Genomic DNA, 27,003 nt, shown 5'->3' with positions numbered 1-27,003 from the left:
TGGCACTTAGCGTAAAACAGCACGAAGGGAACAATTCCTTCTTCCCGTACGTGCCGTTCGCACTCTTGTGGCGGCTGCACTGAGATTGACCTTGAATCGGTGCCAGTAAAATTTGGCGGCTTGAGGACCCGATTGTGTTAGCGTCACTTTTTGGAAGGATTTGTGGCTCGAGCTTGCTTGTTTTTTTTATTTTTATTGTTTTCGTTAGTTTTTCCTTATTTTACCCCGTACCGCTACGCTGTCTTCAGGTCTGTACCCTTGTGCGCAACAGAGCCTCAATTAATTTCCTATACACATGCCACGGCAGTGCGGCGTGTTGCAACGTTTCCTTCTTTCCTTTGTTATGCTCTCTCTCTCTCCTTTTTTTCTGTGAGCGCACCCGTTATCGAAAAATAGATGGTTGAGGAAATCTGTGCTGTCCGTGAGTTGAATCATTTCCTACAGTGTACGAAAAACGCTCGATCTTGGTGGTGTTAGGAATGACCTGCCGAGGTGGCAACATGCAAGTTTTCTCAGCCAGCTGCAGCTGCGAGCGTTGCGCGCTTCCCCCAAGAGAACCATGGAAGCCTATCACAATTTCTACGGTGACTCATTTCGTAGGGACCTCGAGGTGCCGCTTCAACACCCCCTCGGCGCCGTTGTGACTAAACGCGATCGGCGGACCAACTATTGTTACTGAACCCGCCACAGCCGATATGGTCTCTCTCGGCAGCAAGAAGAGCTTCCCTAACAAAAGGGTGCTTTGCGGTACGGGGGCTCCAGGATTAGTTCGTCTGCTGACACTCGTGGCGACTACATAAGAAAGGCAGCTTTGGAATTTAGAGGCGCAAGACAATGGGCACCCGGCGGCCGCGCTGCGGGGGTCAGCTCGGGGAACCGACGCGCCTTTCAAGACTCAAGGTAATGGACAACCGGCGGGTCGACTGCGTTGACGATGACGTCGAACGGTTCTCTCACCTAGGGAACTAGGGACCAATGGAGTGGATATAAGCAGCTGTTGTCGGCTGCTAGAGTGTGCTCGTCGGCGTTGTCAGGATTGGGGGCTCAATCCCATCGTCCGTGGTCCTTTGCCAAGATTGGAGTACGGCATGAATTCGAAGGTAGCTGGCCCATGCCGTCGTCCAACTTATTTACGCTGAGATCGTTGATGAAGTGAAGAACTGCTTCTCATTGAGAACGAGGAAAAAGGGTTTATTTACAGAAATTAAATCAGTCTAACATGACTGCTTGAGAAAAAGAGTAACAGTCCAACATGACTGCATGAGAGAAGTGACTCAGTCTAACATGACTGCTCAAGAGAAGTGTTCTCAGCATTCGCACAACCACAGTTTTTATACACTCGATCCGCCTGTCCTACGACGCGGCGACTGTTCGTTTACTCATCACCAACTCGCCGCGGCTCTGCAGATCAGTTTATAGACACAAAGGCAACCGCGCTCTGATGCCCGACGACGGCGTTGGCGGGGTGCCGAAGCGTGAGACGCACCAAAATACGTTGTCCCCACGGCAGCTTGTCCATGCGTGTCAAATCAGCTCCGCGTTGGGGAACTCCGGAATCATTGTTCACACACGCCGAACTAGTTCCGTCACAATGTCGATGGGGCGGGTGGAAGGCGGCGGATTCCAGCGCAAAGGCCGCTTCTTTGAACGCCTCCCAGCTGCAGCGACGGAGAGGGAGAGGTGCGCGTCGTGTCGCCCTGTCGTAACTGTGTGGCAATCTTGTTTCGCAGCTCGCCATTCTTGACAGCGCCTCCATGGCCCGGAAAGTCTCGACTGTCTAGCGCTGACAACCGCTAGGCAGGAAGAGAACGGCTGCTGGTCAGGGGGGGGATTGATGTCTTGGCTCGCAGCGACCACTTGTGCATTGATGTCACCGCCCCAAAACATCCAACAAGGACAGGCAACTGCAAAATGAACCCCACAACACGGCTCTGCGCCGAGATGACGTGCATTGGCTCTCACTTTAGACTCGCTAGGCTTCAAAAAAAACAACAACAACATAAGTGCAGAAACAAAAAAATGCTGCATTTCACTATGCCAATTTCTGAAGCAAATTCCTGCTGACAAATTCAGCAATCATGGAGGGAATCCTGCTAAATGAGAGGGGATCTTCTTCGCTTAATAAAAGTTAACACTAGTAACCCTAAAATTTAGGCGGGACCCTCAAACGCAGAATTCAAATTAGCCTGCTCAAACCATCCGCATTGCTATGCAACTTTCCCTTCTTACATCTAACGGAGAAGTTGTACTCTTAGAGAGTGAGGCTCCATCGGAGCAAGCGGCCGTTTTTGTGTGACATTTGATTGAGCCACGTCAGAGGACAGTGGTCGGTCTCGAAGATGAACTTCGCTCCGTACAAGTAACACGACAACTTCTGGGCGGCCCAAACCAAACAAGCGCATTCCTTCTCTGAAGCGCTGTAGGCTTCCTCTCTTACCTTTAGTTTACGGCTGGCGTAGAGGATAGGATGCTCCTCGTTATCGTCGCCGACCTGACTAAGTACCACGCCCATACCTCTGTCGCTTGCGTCGCATTGAACTATGAATTCCTTTGTGTAGTCTGGCGCGCGAAGCACAGGGCGAGAAACCAATAGCGTTTTCAAACTTTGGAAAGCGTTCTCTTTGTCCTTATCCCAGTGTACGTTACTCGGTGCTCCCTTTCGGAGGGCGTCTGTTAATGGACTTGCCAATTGCGAGTAACTCGGAATGTACCGTTGATAGTACACCACAAGTCCCAAAAATGAACGAAGGTCCGTTTTCGTTATCGGCTGAGAAAAATCTCCAATCGTCGCTATTTTCAGCTCAGCCGGCCGTCTCATGTCCTGACCGACAACATGGCCCAGATAAGTAACCTGCGAACAACCAAACCTACACTTTTCCGCTTTCACCGTTAAGTCGACTTTAAACGTACGAAGCCTCGCATTCTTGTCGTAATAGAATTTGGCGTTCCTTTGAGCTATTTCCATGTTCTTTCCGACTAGTTCTCGGGTTGCGCTTAGCCGTTCCAGTAAATTTAGCACGTATTCAACCACTGTTGGACTCTCCCCTCTTTCCTCCCACATCTCTCTTAACATTCTCAGTGGAGAACGGAGTGTCCTCTCATATACTAGTTCTCCTGGTGAGAACCCTGTCGCCTCATGTGGAACCGTTCGCAAAGCAAACAAAGTTGCCGGCAGACAGTTCTCCCAGTCCTCCTTGTGCTCGTAACAGAGCGCACGCAAAACTCGCTTAAGCACCGAATGCCACCTCTCTACACTGTTTGACTGAGGGTGATAGACAGAACTGTGTATTAACTTTACCCCGCACTTTTGCAAGAATGTGGAAGTCAGTGCGCTCGTCTGAATTTGCCTGAATTTCGGCTGGAAACCCAACTCGTGCAAACACTGTCAAAAGCGCGTCTACTACTTCGGTGGAGCTGAGCTCTTTCAAAGGGATTGCTTCTGGAAACTTGGTAGCCGGACACAGCATGGTAAACAAGTACCTGTAGCCTGATTTTGTTTTTGGAAGAGGCCCCACCGTGTCTATTACAAGTCGTCTGAAAGGCTCTGTTATTTAGGGCACTACCTTCAGTGGAGCTTTCCAAGTCTCTCCTGGTTTACCAGAACGCTGGCAGGCGTCGCATGATCTTACAAAGTTTTCTACATCTTTGAAACAGCCAGGCCAGTAGTATTCCATAAGCAATCTTTCCTTTGATTTGTTTATGCCTAGGTGGCCGGACCACCCATTTCCATGACAAAGACTCAAAAGGTCCTCCCTATACTTAGTAGGTATGACTAACTGATCTAAAATCCTACCCTTTCGATCTCTGTAATGCCGATACAACAATCCTCCTCTCTCATGTATCGTTACGTTGCGCCTAGCAATGCCTTCTTTAGCTGTGTCACGTAATTTAGCTAAGCTCTCATCATTCTTTTGCTCAGCTGCCAGTGGCTCTCTATCCACGCGTAAGAGTTGATCAAAGTTCTTTGAGGCCGGTGATAATAACGACCCTGTCTCGCTTGTGAGCGCGTCTACTTGCTCTTCCTGCAGGCTAGAACTGTGACACTCTAGTGCTACGCTCTCATTGAGCTGGTCAACTGGCAGGCTCTCCTCAACTGTTCTTTTGTCCCTCGGGCCTAGCTCGGATTCGGGTGTCGAAGTTATCCCCTTTTCTGCTTCCGCTGGAGGAGCTTGAGCATTTTCAGCCGAAAGCGCCGCGATCTTACGAGCTTGGCCTCGGGTCAATGCCTGTACTATGCCCTCTCCCAGTTTGAGCCCTCTGTCACGCAGTAACTGATTCGAACGATTCGAAAAGATGTAGGGATACTGCAGTGACAAAAATTTGGAAACTGCAGCCTCAGTCTCTAGCTCCCCGAATGGTCCACTGATTTTGACTTTGGCCATGGGCAGACACACGCTGTGTTCTTCTACAACCTGTTTTATCCATGCTACTTCTCCGGTGAAGTCATCTACCATCACGTAAGACGGATGGACAATGTCCAGCGTGGCGGCACTGTCTCTTAGCACTCGGCATGGTTTTCCATTAACTTGCAGGTTGTGGAGATACGGACTTAAAAGTTCCATATTCTCATCTTTTTCCTCCACGTAGGAAAAAACTACGCTAGACTTCTCGCAGTTTACAGCTATATGTCCCAGTTTGTGGCATTTGTAACAGCGAATTGGTCTAACAGATTCGAATTTTCTTTTCTGTTCTTTTTGTGCGGTTTCTCCGTTAAGTTTCTCCTCGCTCTTTTCTGCGGGCTTTTCCGCCATGTCTACAGGCTCTGATCGTCTAGTTTGCGCACCCTTTTTGAACGGAAATGGTTTCCGCGGTCCATTTCGACCGTCCCAGTTTCCCTCCTCGGCGTTCAACTTTCTGCGGGTTGCGTACTCTTCGGCTAATTCAGCCGCCCTTTCCACAGTGTTTACATTACCTCTGTCTTGCACCCACAGTTTCACAGCTTGGGGGATGGTTTTGTAAAACTGCTCTAAACACATGCATTCAGTGATCATGTCTCTGCTGTCGTACGCTTCCGCGCTTTTAAGCCACTCGACTAGGTTGGCCTTTAAGCTATATGCAAACTCCGGATAGCCCTCGCTATCTTTCTTGCCTGTGCTCCTAAACCTTTGCCGAAAAGCTTCGGCTGAAAGGCGGTATTTTTTCAGGAGACTAGCCTTAACTTTTGCATAATCGTATGCATCCTGCGCACTCAATCTGGCGATTACTTCCGCCGCCTCACACGGCAACATAGACAGCAACCGCTGTGGCCATGTACTCGGACCGAAGTTCATCTTCTCGCAAGTCCTTTCAAAATTGCTTAGGAACAAGCCTATGTCGGTCCCGACCTCAAATGGCTTTAATAGCCTGTCCATGCGGTACGATTCTGCCTCACTTGATCGTCCCAGAGCGCCTTCACTTCCTTGAGGCAACTCCAAACGTTTGCTTTCAAGTTCAAGTTGCATTTTCCTTAACTGAAACTCGCGATCTTTATCGCGTTCCTCTCTCTCTTGCTTTTCTCTGTCCCTTTCTTCTCTTTCTCGGTCCCGTTCTTCTCTTTCTCTTTCCCGTTTCTCTCTCTTTTTGAGAAGTTCCATTCCCATTTCAATATCTTCCTCACTGGCCTGATTGGAAATTAGCTCCAATAATTCCGATTTGAGCATTTCCTTGCGTACATCTAGGCCCAGTTCCTCACCAACAATCAACAACTCGTCTCTCAGCAGTGTCCTTAACTCCATGACTGCTGTTTTACTGCCTTGATTCTGCTCTCTAAATCAAGCTAGGTAAACACAACCTAGCTAACACACAACAATCTAGCTTCCCTACTGTTCTAAACAGAACAACCACAAAATGAAGCCTAGAGAGTCAAAGCAAAAACCAAGCACTCACCGCAGATACAGCACCATGTCGCAAAGTCCATCTCACCGCTGTCAGCCAGTTGTCAGGATTGGGGGCTCAATCCCATCGTCCGTGGTCCTTTGCCAAGATTGGAGTACGGCATGAATTCGAAGGTAGCTGGCCCATGCCGTCGTCCAACTTATTTACGCTGAGATCGTTGATGAAGTGAAGAACTGCTTCTCATTGAGAACGAGGAAAAAGGGTTTATTTACAGAAATTAAATCAGTCTAACATGACTGCTTGAGAAAAAGAGTAACAGTCCAACATGACTGCATGAGAGAAGTGACTCAGTCTAACATGACTGCTCAAGAGAAGTGTTCTCAGCATTCGCACAACCACAGTTTTTATACACTCGATCCGCCGGTCCTACGACGCGGCGACTGTTCGTTTACTCATCACCAACTCGCCGCGGCTCTGCTGATCAGTTTACAGACACAAAGGCAACCGCGCTCTGATGCCCGACGACGGCGTTGGCGGGGTGCCGAAGCGTGAGACGCACCAAAATACGTTGTCCCCACGGCAGCTTGTCCATGCGTGTCAAATCAGCTCCGCGTTGGGGAACTCCGGAATCATTGTTCACACACGCCGAACTAGTTCCGTCACAATGTCGATGGGGCGGGTGGAAGGCGGCGGATTCCAGCGCAAAGGCCGCTTCTTTGAACGCCTCCCAGCTGCAGCGACGGAGAGGGAGATGTGCGCGTCGTGTCGCCCTGTCGTAACTGTGTGGCAATCTTGTTTCGCAGCTCGCCATTCTTGACAGCGTCCTCTGTGCTCGTGTTCGTACTCGTGAGCTGCGTGCTCGTCAGTGTGTTTGAAGCTTCGTGCTCGTTTGCTGTATGCTTCGTTTTGCGTGCTCCATTTGGGAGCCACGCTATACTGTCGAATGTCTCTCTTGTTTAAAATGTAAATACTGTAAATAAACCTTGTACGCCTAGTCCTGTCCTCCCAAGTTCCTCTCTACGACCTACAACGCTTACAAATGGTGGCAGCGGCGAGATCGTCCGACAACTCCTACAACTGTATGCCAGCTGTGGGATCGTCCGACAACTCTGACAGTGTATAGCGATATGTTTTTCCGCATATAGTTGCGGTTTTGTGTGCTTCGCTCTCCCCAAATACCTTTCCAGGCGCTTTGTGCGCACCAAGATACTGCATCAGAAGCAAAGCCACTGATGGAAGCAGTGGTATTCTATACTTGTCGCGTGCGTCTTGAAACACTTCTGGTTGGATTTGCGCTGCAAGTTAAAATAATATACGTAACGTGATTCAGTAAAACTGTGTTATAAGGTGTACACGACTGGGCTCCGTGTCAGTATGTCGTCAGGTCATGGGTTTTCACTTCTTTCATATCTTTTTCACTAGATTTTACATCAGGCATATTTTTCGAGCGTCTGAAGTATACTAGCCATGAAATACCTTGTTTTCATATCTGACATTCCTACAGGGCGTTCTCGCATGGAGTCCACAATCTGTAAACAGGACAAACATCATGGAAAAATCGAAGAATTTTAATCTGTTCTGTAGCTCTACCAAAGTATATGTAAACTGCTGGCGAAGCTTAAGCCCATGTGTGAAGAAAATATCGGCTCGTTGCAACCGTTGCCATCTACCTGTAAGAATGGAGGGGGAGGGCGACAACTAACAGCAAGCAAAGAAAAAAAAAAGTTCCGTAACAACCGAAAGTGGCACTGACGTCAAAATATTATGCTGCTTGGCGCGTATTCTTCGAATTCTTTAGCGTCATGCATTTCGACCGCCACGCAAGCAGTCGATTACGGTAATGTTACGGTAATGTCGGGAGCGTGCGCTGGTTTTCCTGTTGTCAGCATTTCTGCTCATTACTGGGCATACCTGCTTTCTTCTAGAATCGTTCGTGCACGATCTAGCTACCCAGGCCATGTGTTTCATAGAAGCGCACCGCGCAGATCAATTCTGAAAGCCGTTTCTGCTTACGCGGCTTCCGTTAAGGGACACTAAAGGCAAATATCAAGTGGACGTGGACTGTCTAAGTACCATACCTGAAACCTCGCAACGCTTGTTTCGTGCCAAGAAAAGACTTTGTTTGCGAGAAAATTGCATCTGTAGGGTCCGAATACCTTTTTCGAAATTCAAATCTCCCGCCACCCAACGGGGGAGTGGTGACGTTGCATGCGCCATCACCGCCATTTGCTGCCGCGGGTGAGTAAAACGGCGCCCCACAGACGGCGGTACCGACAGTACCGAGCCAAGGCACAGCGGCGGATTCGCCGCATCAGCTGATTTTTGGTCAAGTGGCGTAGACCGTTCGGACATCCCGCGACATCACGTGGAAGCTGAATTCTCGGCTGCTTGCACTTGGTGCGCGAGTTTCGCGAGCCAGCAGAATCAGCGCAGCACTACGCAATAACGAAACTACTGAAACAATGCGAAAGTGTCGGCGGTGCAGAGTCGAGCGAAAACGAAACCTTTCGACCGCCCGAGTCGTTGCCAAGGGTAATGCCAATGAGTTCTTTTTACTAGAAGTGAAATGGGACCGGACAAGTAGCAGTTTATTTCGTCTTATAATACAATTCAGTGATATGTTTTTGCAATGCGTGATTGAGTACTAGTGAGAGAAATTAACTGATGATTGCTTTCGTCATCGGGCAAGTACTTGAATGCCCCGGGGGAGTCTCTAATAATATCCTGCATTTACGTCAATGTCTCAATTATTAAGGCTCTGTTTGCGATAATATTGACTGATCCTTTAGAGATTTTCGAGCACTAGTCTGTCACTTTAGCTTGACTTAATATTTTCCTTTGGTGTCCCTTTAAATGCCAACTGCGAATAAATTTTGGGCCACGTAGAAAGCCTAGATTCGGATAGTGTAGATGCGATATCTCTGTGCGAAGTTTTACGTTTGAAATACAAACTGATGCGTCGCAACATGTTCGCAAGGTAGGCGTGTTCGATATCAAAACTGGAAAAAAAGGAAGAAAAAGAAACGACCCTATTATTGCTTGCCGGAAGTGACGTGTGATTCAGATCGTGGGACTCCTCGGCATGACCTCAAATATTGGGGCGCCCGTGGCGCAACGAAAAATAATGGAGGCGGCGTGCTGTGATATGTACAGTCGTGGACAGAATATTACGGACCATGAAATCTAAGAAAAAGCTGAATATCTCCGCAACCTCACAACGCAATCTTGTATTTGCATTTTGGACCTCGACTAGATTATGCTAACAACGTTGTCGTGGGCAGTTTTACTGGTTACTGCTACAGGCTGCTCGGGAATTAAACGTTTCGGAGATGCCGTGGTCCATTTTATTCTGTCCGCGACTGTACGTTATTTCGGCCAACCACCAGATGCACGCGTCGTCTGCTCAGGTGCTATTTCTTTAAGGCTGCCAATAAAGAAGTAGACAATTACCGGCCAACTGGCTTTGTAAATGTTGCTTCTGTAGTATATATACTTCTCATTTATAAGAAATTCAGCCAAAATGAAATTTAGTTGCAGTTGGCCTTTAAACGCCTCACTATGCAGGAGGGCTTTTGCTATAACTTGGCCAATACTGGGGTTTGCCCTGACCAACAACCACAGGACATAATAGCTGAAGGTATACGTTGGCTTCGCCAAGTAGAGTGTAGCAAACCGCAAGACTGGCTCAGGCGCTCTCGTCATGTTCACATGACCGGTATTATCCTTGTCTTAACTCTTTTTCCTTCTTTTTTGTTTTAACAATGGTGCTGCTGTGCTTAACGTAAGGGTTAGTGCGGGTGAGCTGAGGAGAGACAAGAGCGAATAACGTAAGGGTTTGGCTGCCTTGAAAGCCCCTGGGATTTTGCATTAAAAGGGGCCGTCGCTAACTTACTCGCTGGCTCCTCTTTAGCAACGCGACGTTATTCTTTTTTGTTCTTCCTTCCGATGTGACGTATATGCTTTGACCAGCAAACTTGACCCACAATTTTGCAGTCTTTGCGAGTACTGTCTACCCTCTCTGTTATGGTACGTTGGCGAGAATTCCTGACTTAGCGAGCGATGTAACGCGGTGGTGTTATTTCGATTGCCGTGTATAATTCGTCCGTGATGGCTGGCGTGAAACCGTTGCCGAAAGTGACGTCATTTCCTTTTCTCTCTCCCTCCTTCCCCCGTGTGTTGCAGTGGCCGGCGACATCAGGGCGCACCTGCAGTCTATGCTGTACATGCTACGGCGTGAAGACACGCTCAAAATGGTGAGTCGCCTGTCTTATTTTTTTTTTCTTCTTTTGCGCGAGCCGGAGCAAAAATACAGCTGCGAACGAGTCGGGAATCTGTCGGCGGCCCTTGTGTGTGTATGTGTGTGGCTCGCGAGAGGCGAACACCTTGGCGCTGCCGAGGCGTACAGTGACCGATTTCAACCACAATTCCAACGCTTGGAGCGGACCGACTCGGCCCCTGTCAGCTGGTTGTCCCGCGTCCGATTTTCGGACCGTGATGAACTTTTTAGTCTAACGATCGACGGTGTTGATTTTCGAGATGCCTGCATATATGCGGCCTTCGAGGTGATCTGCGCGAATTGAAAGGACAATGACATTTGGTGACACTGATCTACACCTCTTCTTCGCAGTAGCGTTGACGTAATGTGCAATGTCGTTGGAAGTTGCCGCGATGCGGTGCAGCACGTTTCAGGCACTTGGAATATATGAGCTGAACGGCCCTTTATTTTTATTATACGTGTACGCACTCTTACCGCGAGTCTTCCGTACAAAACGAAACAAAAACGTACGTTCGACGCGCGCATGCGTGTACGAAAAGTTTGGCACTGCGAGCTTCGAAATTCCCGTCTCTCTTTTGATCGCGAAGGTGTACAGTCGCGATCAATTTGAAGGTATTCGCTCGAGAAGCGACCAAAACTACCTAGGAGCAGCGCCACGCTACGTCATCACCGTCGGTCGAGAGGGAAACATCAGATAGCTCTCCTCTCTCTCTTTTGGTGTTTCCTGAAAAGCTGTCACTCCCGTCACCGTTCATGGCATAACCTGCAAATTAATTTCGATTGCGTCATGAGCTTTTGCACAGAGGCGTCATTGTTAGGCAAGATATGCATGAGGAAGCGACGCACACAGATCATTGCCATGAAAGGGAAACAAACACAAAAATGTGGCGAGTTGGACTTGGGGGTGATGGTTGCAGCCTGGAAGAGCATAATAGGGGAAGAAGGCAGCGCAATTTCTATCTTCGCAGTTCCGAAATCGGCCGCTATGCTGCTTGGAAAGCCCGCCAGTCGATGCTCGCGCGATCACCTTCAAATTGATCGGGACTGTACCGCACTGGTTATCGCTGTATCGTCAGGGCGCACGGCGATTGCTGCTCCGTGTGTGTTGTTAATTCGCTGCCGCCGCCTTGCGAAACGCGCGCCGGCAAAGCGTCGGGCTGGCAGCTGCTTTCTGCGTACGAGTCCCGCGCATGTATCGCGGCTTCCGGCGCGGGACCGGTGACACCCGAGTCCGTTGGGAAAGCGACGAGGTTTCCCGAAAACAGGCGCCCTTATTTTTCTTTGTCCTGTTCTCTTTCTTTCTCCTCTCTCTCTCTCTCACTCTCTCTATCTGCATCTCGCCGCATGGAGATCTCGTCCTGAGCTCGGCTATTCCGGTGTCTGCTTCCTGGGAAAATTCCGCCAAGGAGCGCAGTCGGCCTTCTCATCTGCGCGCTATAGACGTTCTACGGAACGCGTCGTTGGACGGCAACGCAGCGCCTGCCTCCATGCGAGCTTCGTGCTAACCAGTTGTGAGGGTAGTGCGACGATGTTCGCAAGAAGTGGCATTGCGGCGGTAAAGTCGCAGCGGCAGTTGATAACGCGTTCTTTTTGCTGCCTTTGCGCGGAGAGCTGCCCTAACGAGGTTTGGTGTAATTGGGTAAGAGACGAGTAAGGTGACCACCTTCTTACTGGCGCAATGCGGGACACGCTGACCGGAGGTGGGGGGGGGGGGGGGTATTGACTCAGCACGATGAGAAATTAACTACAGTAATTTATTTTTTAGCTTTAGGGGAGAAATTTTCTCTTGCAATGTTTTGTCATCTCTGAAACAGGGAAATAGAGTAACTGGTAAAAGTTGAAGTTCAAAACTATTTTATATATACAGTGTAGTATGCTCCGACACGAAACAAAGTTAATAATATCAACGTAAAATTTGGCACCTAAAAATCGTCACTCGCAAAACAACTGTGGCTTAGTTTCCACACATTACTGGTTAAGAGCCTGGGAAGCACTCGACGCCGCTTGTCTTACTCTCTCAAGTCATTTATTTCGTCAGACCGAACCGCCTCGAACATGGCTCGGTCTGATCGCACGAACTGGTAGAACTCCTGGCAGATTTACTCATAGTTTGCCTTTACCGATATTTTGGCCTTGATCAGATCCGTGCTGCATCGGCTTCGTTCACTGCTCCAAGCTCCCGTCACGAGTGAAAAGAAAGAAAGTCGCTCCGCGAAAGAGGTAGGGTTAAGAACGGCCAGCTGCAGTGCAAGTTTGCCAGCCATTTACGCCTGCGGTGGCAACCTCATCTTGAAACGCCGCCGCCAACCTCTAGCCACGGCGTGACTAAGTCTACTTTGTGTCGGGAACAATACGCACGTCCTCCACTCTCCGTCGCTTCAGCCAGGATGCGTTTGACGAAGCAGGCTTTGTGCTGAAACCGCCACCGTTACGCTCTAGCCTCGTCGCCGTTGTGACGGAATGAGTTCGGCGGGCCAACTGTTGTTACCGAGCTCCCGAACGCGGACCTGATCTGCTACGGGTGGGGGAGTTGCCGCGGGAACGTCGTCGTAGGCTTCTTCCCACGCGCCGACCAAGACGCAAGACAATGTGATACGCGGGCGCGCAACCCGGGTGGGCTCCGAGTTCTACGAAAGCCCTCTGACGTCGGCTCCGGGCCATGCATCTGTGTTTGCGTGCGTGTGTTTGTGTAAGCCGTCCCGGCGAGAGGCAGCGTCTTTACAATGACTGGACGACCGTTTCTGTGTCCTTGGAATCAAGGGGGGACCAAGTGCTTATAAGCAGCGATTGTCGGCTGCTAGAGTGTGCTCGTCGTCGTGCTCTGTGCTCGAAATGTACTCGTGAGCTGTGTGCTCGTTTGCTGTATACCTTGTCTTGCGGGCTCCATTTGGGAGTCACGCTAGACTGTGTAAATGTATCTCATGTTCAACTGTAGATTCTGCAGTTAAATCCTGCTCGCCTAGTCCTTGTCGCCCCAAGTTCCTCCGATCGTCCTACAAGCCCGACTCCAAATCTTGCAGTAGTCACTGGAATGCTCAGCACAACTGACAGCGCACTACAGTCAGATTTGGAAAAAGCAGCACTTTTGAGCAAGCTCCTCCACTTGTTTCCTAAACATTTTTTTTATTATTTCGCTGCGACAAGCCGCCTGATTGCTGGCTGCCGACAGCACAATTCATTATACAGCTCGTCCATGTTCATGGCCAATGTCAACTGGAACCCTGCAACAACCTTCGCAAGGTCACTGAACGTTAGTTCGCGCTGCGAGTCCAAGCACTGAAGTTGCTTCGTTGCCACTGCCAGTGCGTGGTAAGACGCGAATGCGCGCTCGTGTTCGACCGGGGGGCCCACATCAAGGGGGTGAGAGGGGGGGGGGGGAGGGACGGCGCGCGCAGCTGGCGCCGAAAGCATTCGTCGCCGCCGTGAACCGCGCGGCTGGCTGGCTTTTTTAGAAGCTTGGGAGTGCTTGCAGCTAACACGTCCTCAAACAGGGTGGCCAGATGCAGCCGAACTCAAGGCGCTGCCGAACAGTAATAATAAAGCGTGAAATGCAAGACATTTTTTTGAAGATTTTCGTATCTCTTGCGGGGCGCGAGACAATAGCCCTCAATGACGGACAGTCCCGCTAGTCGCGGACCGGGCGGTCACCCCAGATGCGAGGTCAACGCCTACGAATCGTTCCGCATAGGTTCAGTCTCCTCCGGTTACCGTGACGAGGTGGTCCACCTATTTGTTGCATCGTATACTCCACAGTTGCCGATTGCGGATGGAACGATGCGTAACTCTGCGAATCGCTACTGCGCTTTGCCTCTTTTAGAGATAAAAAGGATAAAAAGAAAACTCTGGAACACCGCCAGATGTGGCCCCACACTCGCATTGCTCAGCAGACAGCCGTCTGTCGTTTCAGTTGGTTCCGCCTCGTATTGGAGTATCTTCCGATTGTTTGAGTTAAGGTTAGAGAGATCGTTCTTTCGTGTGCTTCGCGTATTTTCGGATCATCGACGTCGTTATTTTGCACCCCGTCGAGTGAGGTGGCATTCGCACCGTTTTGCGAACACACCAGGAGTCGCGACGACGGCGGTCGTGTCGCAAAGTTTTCGATCGACATGCTTGCCCGCGGCGAGACGCGCGTTTGGCTGTTCGCCGTAGTGAGCCCGTTGAATCTCCGTTTCGAGCGCCGAGAGCCCGTGCAGCGAAGTATCTGCAGGTGTCTGTCGTGGTTCGCGCCCTCGACAAAGGCCTGACCCGCATGTCCCTACGCCTGGTGCTATGCTTGCTATACGATGTCTATAGCCTGTCTTCGCCCACCGAACAGAACTGCTGAACTCCAACGTGGGCCTTGCCCGAGCGCCTGCCCCACCTTCTGGTCTCCCCCTCCTTGTTCGCCGCGCAGTACCGCCGCCACTCGAAGCCGACGTCTCTGTCGCCGGCGGGCGCTCTGGGTCGTCTGGTCGCGCTTCGCGGTCCCCGTGCCAGGAAACGCTTCCCGCCCTCCTCCTCGCGTCGCCAATCTGTTCGCCTTCCGTCTCCGTTGACGGACGTGATGGGGGGGGGGGGGGGGGGACACGGTCGCTCGCCGTAGTATATCCTTGGCCCCGTTTTCCTCCCAGAGCTTCGTGCGGTCTCGCTGTTCGTTCGTTATTTCGGGCGCAGCGAACACCAATGGGTGGTCCTCCTGACAAGAAGCGTTTACTTTCGCCCGTTGTGTTTTCTATCGTCTGGCACTGCCGCCGCACTTCGTAATATGCGCGAAATGTATATGACTTCGCGTAGTCAAACTCACTGCCATGTACACTTGGTGGAGGGGGCGTGGCTTTGATGACACCCATTAATTGGCGACACCGCCGAATGCTGGCCATAAACGTTGGGCCACCCTGCCCTCAGTTCTATTTTTCGCTGATATCGACAACGTAGCCGACGACTGCGCCGTTTTTGTTGTCTTGGACAATTCTACTAAAAGCGAACATCCTACTATAAAAGCGTGTGGTGGGGCCCGTACGATCCCTTTGTTAAGTGTGGGATTAAGCCTTTTCCCCAGTCCGCACGGAACACTTCTGCCGTCCCTTCCTTGAAATGTTTACGAAACCCGTTGAGTTGAGCTTTCGGGCTTATTCATTTATATTTAACAAACGGTTTTGTAGTCTTGCCTCACAGTGCCTCGGTATTAAGGCGTCAAAGGGAGCTGATGCGGGAAATTGAAGGTGGCAGCCGCGCATGCAGGCCCTTCCCCTATAGCTCCTCGTGCTGTTTTCCTTAACGCGCACATTCTTCGCTCTCGGCAGGGCTGACATATTTACAGCGCAGCTTAAGCTTAACGTTGCTTTCGCTAGACCATTGCTCGTAGCAGGAGCTCGGCGTTTGGCGACGCCCGTGTTCCGCGACTGATCTGCGTACGTGGCAGGTGCGGGGCAAGGCTGCTTATTGAATTGTGCCACGAAGGGGCGCTAGCGCGTACATGTATAGGCGCACGCGCAACGTTCGGAAATTGTCCGAAAGCGAGGTTGCTCAAGCTTCGATGCGCTCAATTTACGAGTCTCGCCTTCCCACCTGCACACACGTTCGCTGCCTTTCTCCGCCGCCGCCGCGTATATCGGGTGTGTCGAAACTCGACGGTGTTTGCGGAAGGGCGTAGAAACGAGGCCGGGGCGGGGATCCCGGCAGCAGCAGCAGCACCGTGTAGCCTGGCTGCACGCGAACACAGGTAGCCGCTGGACGTACAGGCCTATGTACGAAGGGGGCAGCACGCTCCGCCTGGGTGGGCGCGCGCGGGCTTAATTACTCCGATTACCCCGCGGCCCCCGCTCCTCGGGGACCCGGCCGAACGGCGCGCGCGCGGTGCAAGTGCACCGCCTATGCTGCGACCCCTTCTCGCGCGTCGACTGCCGGCGTTGTGAGCGTCCGCTTTATTTTGCGGGGTGTGTGTGTGTGTGTAGCGAGTTGCCCTCGTGGGCGGTGTATGAAGTTGACAGCGATTGCAAGTCCCCTCGCGAGGCTCTCGCAGGGCTCGTTCCGCGCCAAGCGTCGCGCCTACTGGGGAGCGTCCTCCCGAATGGTGTACTCCTTTGTAGAATGTAACGGTTGTGTACGCTACGTTACACGGCTAGTTTGCGCCCTTAACGCCTAGCTATTCAGTACCGGTGGGCTTTTTCCGTTACGTCAGGGCGACGCGGACCACCTGTCGAACGAAGTTGCGGTGTACGCGCCGCTATTGTGATCGCTTCAATCGCGTTCGCGTGACTCGCTTCGTTAAGAGGACAAGAAAAGTGGTACAAAATAAACTCGCGCGCTATATCTGCTGTTTGAACGGTCCGCAGCTTTCGCTTGCAGTTCCCTCTCTGTGTTGCCCCGACTGTGACGAGCTGGCGGTTATACAGCCGCGTGTGAGCTAGCCGCGCAGGCTTCGCGCCGAAAGGGTTCGCAGAGGCCTCGTCCTGCTGCAGCCAAGTTCGAGGGCAGCGCGCCTCGGTCTGGGCATGTGGCAAAAGTCCACACTAATGCGCGCGCGCACGCACGCACGCACACGCACTCACAACAGAAAAGCTCGCGTGTCTAGTGCTGCGGCCTTTCGCAAGCAACTCGTGTTGCCGCCTCTGGCTCGCTTGTGCGTTCTGCCTGTCCGTGTAGCGGTGTCGAAGCGCGCTGCTGAAACAACTGCGCCGCGTATCCACGCTTGTGTGCGTCTTGCGAGGCGTGGCGCCGGGCCGTTTGCGCAAACGAAAGCCGCTCTCGTGTGGCGCAACGCGCGCGGCGGCCGCTTCGGAACGTGCGCACGTGACCGCGCCAATTTATAGAGACTGCCGGCCGGGCCCTCAGCCTGCGTTCTGGCACGCACACGAGGCAGCCGGCGGTGCAGCAGAAGAACGAGGCGCTGCCCTTCAACGGGCCCAGAACCGCTCGCTCGAAGTGGGCGTTAACGGATGTTAAGCTGCGCTAACGCCTGACTATAGAAAATTGTGCCTAGAAAACTTGACTTCTTAGACCGTGCCCTATGCTTTACCGATTCAGGGTAATCTAGGCCAGAATAGTTATTTGACTGTATATTCGAGTTGTTTTCCTTTTCGGGAATCGCACGTCCGTTAGACCATAGAGACTAAGACGAAATGCCGCATTCGTTCTTCGCGGCTTGGCCGATTCGTCGGGGAAATAAACGAACGGGCGAATCCACGGGGCGCAAGCATAGTAGCGGCTACAGACCTGCGTGCGTTCACTATTGTGCATAGCTTGCTGCGCAGGCGTTGCACTGCGCGGCGATAATTCCCATAAGGCATCGCTTAAAACAATCGTTCAAGCTATACAGCGTGTCCCTGCAGCGTCGTGCGTAATTGAGCGCAATCGAACCGTATGCCGGTGTCTCGAACTGGTAGCAAGTCTCGTGCGACGCCTTATAGGGCCGCGCTCGTAATAATCTCATTACCCTCAACGCTTCGGCACACCACGCAAAGGTGCGGAGCCGCGCTTGTTCCCCAACGGTTGCGGCGCCCCAGAGTGACCCAGTGCATGCTCTCTCCATTGTGCGCTCGGTCAGTGAAGAGGCGGTGCGTAACAAAGTTTGCCTCCTGAACTCCTTTCCCCTCCCTCCTCCCTGTTCCGCGTATCCCTTCTCCCGCAGTTGATAGAATGCTTGGGAAATGTGTAGCTTAACCGCCGGTGTCGCGCACGCCGGCACGCAGTGCGTGCGTGGGCGGGTGAGAACACGCCTGGATTAAGCGAACGGCGCCCGTGCGGGGGCGTTGAATGCAGTCTCGGCCCGATTCTCCTGTTTGCCGAAGCTCGCGTTGCGAATAGGCGGCCGCGCCACGAGGAATAACACCTGTGCGGCCTTCTTGTGTGTGAACGCGCCCAACGTGTCGTATATCTCAACAATCGCTGTGCTGTCGAAGACGTGGAGGCTCGTTCGCTGATGAAAACTGAGAACGTGGGCGAATACTTGGAGCTTGACGCGGCTTGTTCGAATCGCGTGCCGTATATTTCGCTGCAGTTCCTTTACATGCGCCCAGCCCTTGTTCCATCACAGCGGCCAACAGTGTTGCACAGCGCGCAGTTCTCGTTTGCGGCGCGATACCACGCTGATCAAGAAACGCTTGTTGGCAGTTCGCTTGTGTTGGTGTATCCTTCAAGGTAAATGTATGACGAGGAATATAGGCTGACAACTTAGGCATATCTTGTCGTGTCGCTTCCAAACGACTGCCCAAAGTCTATAAATCGGAGCCGAATATGGTGGCACGTTTGTTTATAAATTGGAAACGCTGCGGCATTATCTACGGTGTCAACCCTTAAGAACAAGGCGCGGTCGCACTATGAGATACACCGTCCAGCTGTAGGTCACGTTTTCGGAATTGCAAACAGGTCAATCACTTTGCGAGTGGAGGGAGGCTTGGCTAGCAATAATGGAAAACCGAAACTCGTTTGCTGTTTTCATTTACTTTAGTTTCAATCTTTGTGGTGACAACACCATTGGTCTAAATTGCAATGTCGTTTTAATGTTTCTCAACCGATCCGCTTAATGTGGCTGGGGTTGCTCTTTTACTTCAGTTGAGTAAAGAACCCGTAAATTTTTTCCATTAGCGTGCATATGCGTCACGTGGTGCCATTCACGGTGCGTTCGTGATCGGTGGGCTACAGAACCTCTCGGACTGTTCACGTTGAGCGAATACACGATAGCAGGCATGTTTCCGAAGCCAGACGGTCATTGTACCTTTCCTTTGCAAAATAATAATAATAATAGTAATAACAACAACAACAACAACAACAGGAGAGGAACTAGAAGCCACGTGTTCCCGCCTGCTTTAACACGCATTTGCCGCTTAAAGAACACACATAGAAAGGTGTGCCCTCTTAGTGGCAAGTATGTAACAAAGCATGCCAGGCAGCTGTATGATAAGGGCTGCATGGGAAAAAGAAAGGTTCTACCGAAGCGCGCGCTTTGAGCGGCCGGCCAAACTGCGGATCGGCGCTCTGCCTCGGTCGGTGAGCAGCGCTGGCGCTTGCGGCACCTGGTCGAAGGAAGGTCGCGCGAGCCCGGCGCGTGTGCGCGCAGTTCGTGCAAGTCGAGCGCGTTTTTGTACGCGCGCACGCGTGGCCGCACTTCGACGCGCGTTCGCAGCTGCATTGACAGCGCTTGCTCGTGTCTTCATGTCGCGTCGTTCATATAGCTGCGCTCTACTTTTTTCCGATAATGCATGGTGGCGGCCACATTTTGACGCGCAAGAAACACTCCTGTATATCGTTGCTTTCGTGCGCTTCGAAGGACCGCGCAGACGAAATTAACGTGAAGCTCTCCGCTACTTCGTCCCAAATGTAAGCAGTTTGGCACAGTGCATTTCGATGGACACTTGCGTTCGGCTGCGTGGGCTGTTGACGCCGCAGTGTTTCTCCCTGCGATTAATATGGGGAACTCTGCCGCCGCGATCGTTCAGCCGCCATGGGAATGATGGGTAGTGCATGGATTTGTTTCATGTTCGGGCTTGGGGCTGCAGACGTTCTTGTGGCTTCGTTTATTACGCTTTATCTGGGCCTAAATTGGCCGGAATTTCGAAGCAATTTATACTTTTTAATGCGAAAGCTAATGCAAGCAACGCGAATAATCGCCGATTTCATTGGTCCCGCCTGTCGATGCATGCGTCCATGGCGTAACGAGTTCGATATCTGGCCTCTGTGCTAGTGGTCCTGTGTTCGAATCCTGCCGTCGGATAATTTCAATAATGCTTACTGAGCTATGTGTAACGCAGTGCTTTCTTTAAGAAATGATCACTTTGCAAAGTTACCAAGCCATTTAAAGCCAGAAGGATGAAGTTTAGGCAAATCCATTTAATAGCCATCATTTCCACGCTGGCCGAACTTGCCCTGCTTGCAGCTGGCGTAGACACTGGCGCCACAGTTTCCTCCAGTAATTATTGCATGAAACTCTGGTTGGGGATGCGTTGTCGGCCGTTAAGATCGCCCATACCGTAACGACCCGTTTTTTGCTTATCGGTCGGCCGCCTCTTGTGTGATTTATTTCGGGCACTGCTTCCTTTTCATGTGAATGTACCCCGCAACCTTAGCGCATGCCGCCTATCGCTTGCTATATCATGCAGTGACCATTTTGTGCCAGCGCTTCCGAATGCACTCGATAGTGCGCTAGAAAAGCGTGCTGGCTATTTGTACCTATTGGTTTGAGGAAGCGCGTGTAGAGCACTGAAGGAATATTGTTTTAATTGTAGGGATATGTTATTAAATTGTTTTCACTCATATTTTAGATTGAGCTCGCGAAGCCGTGTAAGGATTGGGAGGTCAATCCCACCGTTCGTAACCAGTTGTCAAGATTGGAGTCAGGCATGAATTAGATGGCAGCTGGCCCATGCCGTCGTCCAACTTATCGACGCTGAGGACGTTGTTGAAGGGAACGACTGCTTCTCGGCGAGAACGAGGAATATGGGTTTATTTATACCATCTACATCAGGGCGTTGCAGTTCATCAGTCTAGCATGACTGTGAGAGAAAGTGCACTGAGCAGCCGCACAACAGCGGTTTATAAACACTCGGTCCCAAGGTGAGGGAAACGTTCGACCAGGCACCCTAGACGAGGGCTTACACACTGTCAGGATTGGGGGCTCAATCCCATCGCCCGTGGTCCTTCGCCAAGATTGGAGTACGGCATGAATTCGAAGGTAGCTGGCCCATGCCGTCGTCCAACTTATTTACGCTGAGGACTTTGATGAAGTGAAGAACTGCTTCTCATCGAAAACGAGGAATATGGGTTTATTTACAGAAATAAATCAGTCTAACATGACTGCTTGAGAAATAGAGCGTCAGTCCAACATGACTGCACGAGAGAAGTGTGTCCAGCATTCGTACAACAGCAGTTTTTATACACTCGGTCCGCCGGCCATACGAGGCGGCGACTGTTCGTTTACTCATCGCCAACTTGCCGCCGCTCCGCAGAACAGTTTACGTACACAAAGGCACACACATTCCGATGCCCGACGCCGGCGTTGGAGGGGTGCCGTTCCGGGAAGTATCGGCGCCAATCGTGGGTAGCTCGTTGTCTGGTGCCTGGTCGAGGCCTGGGAAGCACCAAAAAACGGCTTTCCCGCGGCAGCTTGTTCATGCGTATCAGATCAGGTCCGCGCTGGAGAGCTCCGGAACCATTGCTCGCCCACCGAACTCGTTCCGAGCTGATGTCAGGAATGGTACATCCGATTCCCCCAGCTGGCCCCCGCAGCGAGGCCGCCGGTTGTCTATTGTGTTGCGTCTTGAACGTAGCGTGGGTAGGGGCCTCCGGAGACGTTCCCTCGGCAACTCCCCCGCTCATAGCAGATCAGGTTGGCGGTGTAAGATTGGAGCGGTCGTAGTTGTAGGGATGACCTTGGGACGACAGGGCTGGGCGAGCAGGGTTTAATGGCAATATTTACATTTTGAACAAGATACATTGGTAGTCTAGCGTGACTCCCATATGGAGCCCGCAAGACTAACATACAGCAAACAGATTACGAGAACACAGCTCACTAATACATTTCTAGCTTGACAACGCGCACTCAGCTCCCGACGACGAGCACGCTCTAGCAGCCGGCAAACGCTGCTTATAAGCACTTGGTCCCCCCCTTGATTCCCAGTGGACGGAAACGTTCGTCCAGTCATCGTTCGACGTCACCGAAGATGACCCGCCCTTTTGGAGGAGGCGGCCCCACATACTCGTGTTGGACACACACACAGGTGTAAAGGTCCGGAGCCGACGTCAGAGGGCTTCGTAGAACTCTGCTTAGTCCCGGGTGGCGCGGCCGAGTACCACATTCCTGAGCTGACCCCGCGCCACGTGGCTGCCGGTTTATTCGCAGTTCTCTGAAGTGCGCCCCGTCCGGTTGGATAGGAACACGTGCAGCGGGCTGAAATAGCTGGCACGTTGTCACCCCGTACGGCCATTCCTAACAGCGGTGGCGGGTTCAGTAACAATAGTTGGTCCGCCGATCGCGTTTAGTCACAACGGCGCCGAGGCTAGAGCGTAACGGTGGCTTTCCAAGAAAAGTTGACGCCGCTGTCGCAACTGGCTGGCAAAACTTGCACCTCAGCGGGCCGTTAGAGTCAGCGGCGAGTGCGTATAGTGAACACTGAAGTTGAGTACATGTATTGGGGGCAGCATTTGTCCGAGAGTTCCGCGTGAAGTGCTTAGCACAAAGACGTCCTCTCCCCATTCCCGAGTGCTCTCTGTGTCGCGTCAGTAGCTGTACTTGGCATCTTCGTTTTCGCATGTATAGCTTCGCCCGTGTAGTGCAAGAAGTTTTGGAGAAGTTAATAGGTGCGACGCCGAGATTGGTCTGCCGGTGTCACGTAGTCGCCTTTTCGCCCGCCGCGATATTTCGGGGGCCATGACGTTGCGCTGCTGAGCTCGAGCGCGCGGGTTCGATCCCGTCCGCAGCGGCAGCATTTCGATGGAGACGAAGTGCGAAAAGCGCTCGTGTGCTTTCACGTGCACGTTGAACAAACGCAGGTGACCAGAGTCAATCCAGTCTTTCAGTACGGTGTGCTTCCAAATCAGATCGTGGTTCTGGCACGTAAAGCATTCGACTTTATTATTATTATTATTATTATTATTATTATTATTATTATTATCGTAGTCGTCGTATAATTGTAACTGTATGGTGATTTCTTCAGAAACGTCGCCATGGAGGAAAACGGTTTCCGCTGCACAGGGGACATTGCTGCACGTAGAATCGCGGTACTTCGGGAGGGACGAGTGTGCATGAGGACGTATTTAAGTGCACCACTTGGTTCAACTATATGTATATGAATAGCTTGAACAGCTGCGCTTAAAAACGTAGTACTGCGGAAGTTACCACGACGACGTCCTTGTCCGGCTTTATTTTAGTCCCTAGTTTTTTTATTCAGCTCAGCTGTTCGAACGCGTCTTATGGCAAGCGTGCGCTCCTCCGTCGCCCGCACGTGCACCGTGCCGCACGAGCAGAGCAGTCGGCCGCTGCTTGGTCGGTGTTTCGAGCGCGGAAATGCGCAGGCGACGCGGTAGAGCGCGCGTCTGTTCCGGTACGATGAGCTCCCAGCTCCTGAGCGAAAGAAATAAAGGAAGCCTTCGAGGCTCACGCACGCGGTTTCCGCCTGAAACCGCGGATTTCGCCCTGGAGCTGCACGTTTGGAATGACTCAGCGGGCGCCGCGAACTGTTCCTGCCGCGCGCGTTTTCTTTGCCCGTTTTCCTTGCTGCTCCAGGCACTGCCGAACGGAAGGGCGAATAATTGCACGTTTCCGACAGAAAGGGAGTAGGCGGGTAGGCCAGTTTTGAAACTTACGGAGATTTAAAACGACTGACGTAAACCGGCAGTCCGAGCAAATGCGTTCGTAATGGGGTATTATTTCATCGTCTTTTTGCATTTGTTAAGAGACGCGCGCAGTGCCAGTTACCATTTGCGTTGCTGCCGCGTCACCGAGGATTTAGGCTGAGCGCTTCGTGACTTCCGTATTTTAGTTACGCCTGCGACTGTACTCGCCGCAACGTTTCCTCCCTGAGTTTAAACGCTTTTGATTCGAAGCGTCGCAAAGGAAACCGAAGGCCCGTTTGCTGAAAAGCGATTTGAGTGCGGTTTTAAAGAACGCTTTCCTCGTTACCGCAAATCGCGTACGAGTTCGGTACGTGCTCGTGGACGGGCGCTGTTTTGTCGATCCAGTGGCAGCACTGTGTTGATTTTCCTCTCGCGCCGCAGCCTCCGGCAGGCGTAGGGGAAAGCTTGTGCATGCAGAGAAAGCGTTATGTGGAAGCGATATGCTTATGTGCTCGAGTAACGGCCCGTGGAAAATTCATCACACGCCGACCTGTCTGCGCTCCATGCGAGAGGCCGGCACTCAAGAGAACGCATGTAGTAAGTGCACTTGTAGATGCACGAGAACATCGTGTAACAAACGCTTACGCTTTGATAACGTACTTGTACTGCATAAAAAGTCTTTAAAAATAAAATAAGAAAAGCTTGTTTACGACCGAGCATAGACTGCGTCCTTTGAGGGTCGGCGAAAACCCGGAAAAACCAACGAAGTAACACCCTTGTCTAGCGGGCAAGTATAGTTATGGAGAGTGTCCCTCGGTTTCAGTACACTTTGCCAAATCTAAACGTCGCAAGTGCAGTGTCAGTTGCAGAACAGTGCACTCCGGTCGGATCGAGGGCGTTCACGGAACGCACTTTGCTTGCTGAGTGCGTAGCCTCGCAGCCAGCGGTTTAAATGGTACAACATGTAATGCATAAAAAAAAGGTCACTTAAGTTCATTTTAGTTGAACAGCCTTTAACAAAACAATCAGAACAGAACTTGCTCATATTCTGTTCTAGCACGATCAAATGCCGCCTCGTCTCACGTTACAATGTTGTTATGGATTAGCTATATTTTCATTCTTGTTGAAAAAATATTGAAGTGTGTTCTTATTTATAATACGACTTAACACAATCACTTTCTAGGAGTTTTTTTTTTCTTTTTAATCTACATCTTCAAAAAATCCGATCTTAGTCTGTTGCCAATTTTTCTTCACTGCGAGTGTGCTCTGTTCTGCCTTTTAGCACCGCGTAGCCTAAAGCGTCATTCAAGGTCCCGAAGTGCACTCCCCGTAAGTGCACTTAACTTGCCCGCTTGACCGGGGTATTCAGGTATTGTCTGTCTCAAAAGTTCGCATGCCAGAAGTTCCCGACCATCTCGGTCATATCGCTGTATATGGTGGCTCTATATTTGACCGTGATGGACTAATTTGTGGGTGCTTTCGATTTCGTCGAGGCCAGAAGAACCGTGTATTGGCGAAATGGGCATCGTGTACCGTATGTGCGTACTGTAGGGGTTGAGGACGGACTTCGAGATGAAAACAAACTTGGAGGATTTATTTTACATTATATACAGAGAGGTGAGAGTCAAGTAACAGTCGTACAGTCATTACGGGCCGGCAGCAACTCGGACGCTGCGGCCCGCGGCAAGAAGTTCGAGAGAGGTGAATCAGGGAATGCTCTGGTCTCTCTGGAATGCTTCTTTTAAACCCTTCGAGGACTGGAAGTCGCGTCATGTTCGGCCAATGGGAGAGTCCGCTCAGATGACGCCATTTTCGGCCAATGGTTGGCGCCCGTGTCGCGGTGTCACACCCGGCGGCTCTCTGCGGTCTTGCCTTGCAGACTTGCAATGCGCTCTTCAAAGGCGGAGAAGGGGGACGCTTTGGCCCCATTGTCCGAGGGCCCATCTACTCCCGGCGGTACGACCCCGCTGTGGTGGCAAATGCCTTCTTCAAAGGCGAAGAAGGGGGACGCTTGGGCCTTCCCGGTACATCACAGCCGTCCGGCTGTCACGGCGCATTACCGCCGTCAGGCCGTCCCGGCACAATACCGCCGTCTTGGTTTGGAACCCACTTTACTTCCAACAGTGCCGGGCTATCCCTTCGCTTTCTGGAAGAGTCAAGCAGTGAATAGCTACCGCTGGCGTACGAACTTGTTTGCACGTGAACTTGCGGCCTTCAACTTGTTTGCTCGAGCGCTCCTCTGGAATGTGCTTTCCGCGTTTCTGCGCTTCTCAATTAGCTGTGCTGCGATTCGATGTGGTCTGGGGGAACTCGAAGTAGGCGCAGGAAACAGCTCCATATCTAACAGTACGTGCTGGCCACAGTCGCTAAATTTGAACCCATTGCGGCAGATAGTGCGCGGGCCCACTCACCGATCACGTCGACTTATATTTGGATGCGGCTTTCTGATGCCGAGAACCAGGCCGCGGGTTTTACTTTCGGCCATCGTCGCATTCTACAGCGTGGTGGACTGAAAAAACTCGTGTGCCGAACATTGTACGCGCCTAAAGGAATTCTGCTGATCCAGTGCAATGTTCTGCGACGTCTATGATCGGCGCTGCGTAGCTTTGGGACTTTGTATCTCGTCAGCCAATCGACCTGAAACACTGCTTGCAAGTTTGCAAAGAACACCTATACAGAGGCCTGTTTCGCCATATTCGTGCCGACGCATCACCGAGAACTGATAAAGCGATTTCTAAGCGAACCACGATGTTTGTGCTTAAGGCACACAACGTTGCTCTAACTTTGAAAGTGCTTGCTGGCGTCGAAAGACATGCTTCTTGTGATGGGCGATCGCTGTTCCGTGACGATGATAACATAATGGTGGTGAAAAGCCAACCCGCAAAATAATAATCTAAATTCGGGTGGGTATAGATGTTTAAATAGAATTCAACGGGTAATTCACATAGCGTGGACGGAGGCGTGACTGGACAGTGCGATGTGCGGGACAATAATTTTGGACAGTGATTCGGCCTCGAACGTAGTATACGCGGCGTACTTTGGAGTTCGAGTCTGCACAGCAAGACGTCCCGATGGTCAAGGGCGCATGGATACGACTTACACGCGCTTTTCTTAATAGTGCCCCCTGTTAAGCTACTTGGCTGTTGAGACCCACATACGCATTCTTAGTACTACAAGATACCAAAACTGGCAGAGAATAGATAGAACAAGCGCTTCTGTATGCCACTTGAAATTTATTTTTTAGAAACGTACATTTACGCATACTGTCAGGATTGGGGGCTCAATCCCATCGTCCGTGGTCCTTTGCCAAGGTTGGAGTACGGCATGAATTCGAAGGTAGCTGGCCCATGCCGTCGTCCAACTTATTTACGCTGAGATCGTTGATGAAGTGAAGAACTGTTTCTCATCGAGAACGAGGAAAAAGGGTTTATTTACAGAAATTAAATCAGTCTAACATGACTGCTTGAGAAAAGTGTCTCAGTCTAACATGACTGCTCAAGAGAAGTGTCCTCAGCATTCGCACAACCACAGTATTTATACACTCGATCCGCCGGTCATACGACGCGGCGACTGTTCGTTTACTCATCACCAACTCGCCGCTGCTCTGCAGATCAGTTTACAGACACAAAGGCACACACATTCCGAAGCCCAAACGACGGCGTTGG

The 27,003-nt window shown here is 51.4% G+C and overlaps 1 protein-coding gene across 4 annotated transcripts in view; it reads left to right on the top strand.

Moving 5' to 3' along the window:
* ssh (Protein phosphatase Slingshot) overlaps positions 1-27,003 on the top strand; it is a 420,346-nt gene that overhangs the window by 322,630 nt on the left and 70,713 nt on the right. For all 4 annotated transcript variants that reach the window (XM_065424416.2, XM_065424412.2, XM_065424413.2 and 1 more), the window contains one exon: positions 9,997-10,067. In XM_065424416.2, coding sequence (XP_065280488.1) covers positions 9,997-10,067 — 71 coding nt within the window. The remainder of the gene's footprint in view (positions 1-9,996; positions 10,068-27,003) is intronic.

Source organism: Dermacentor albipictus, chromosome 2 (assembly GCF_038994185.2).
Source record: "Dermacentor albipictus isolate Rhodes 1998 colony chromosome 2, USDA_Dalb.pri_finalv2, whole genome shotgun sequence".
NCBI lineage: Eukaryota > Metazoa > Arthropoda > Arachnida > Ixodida > Ixodidae > Dermacentor > Dermacentor albipictus.
Note: the sequence above shows the minus strand (reverse complement) of the source record. Positions and strands in the feature narration are given on the sequence as shown.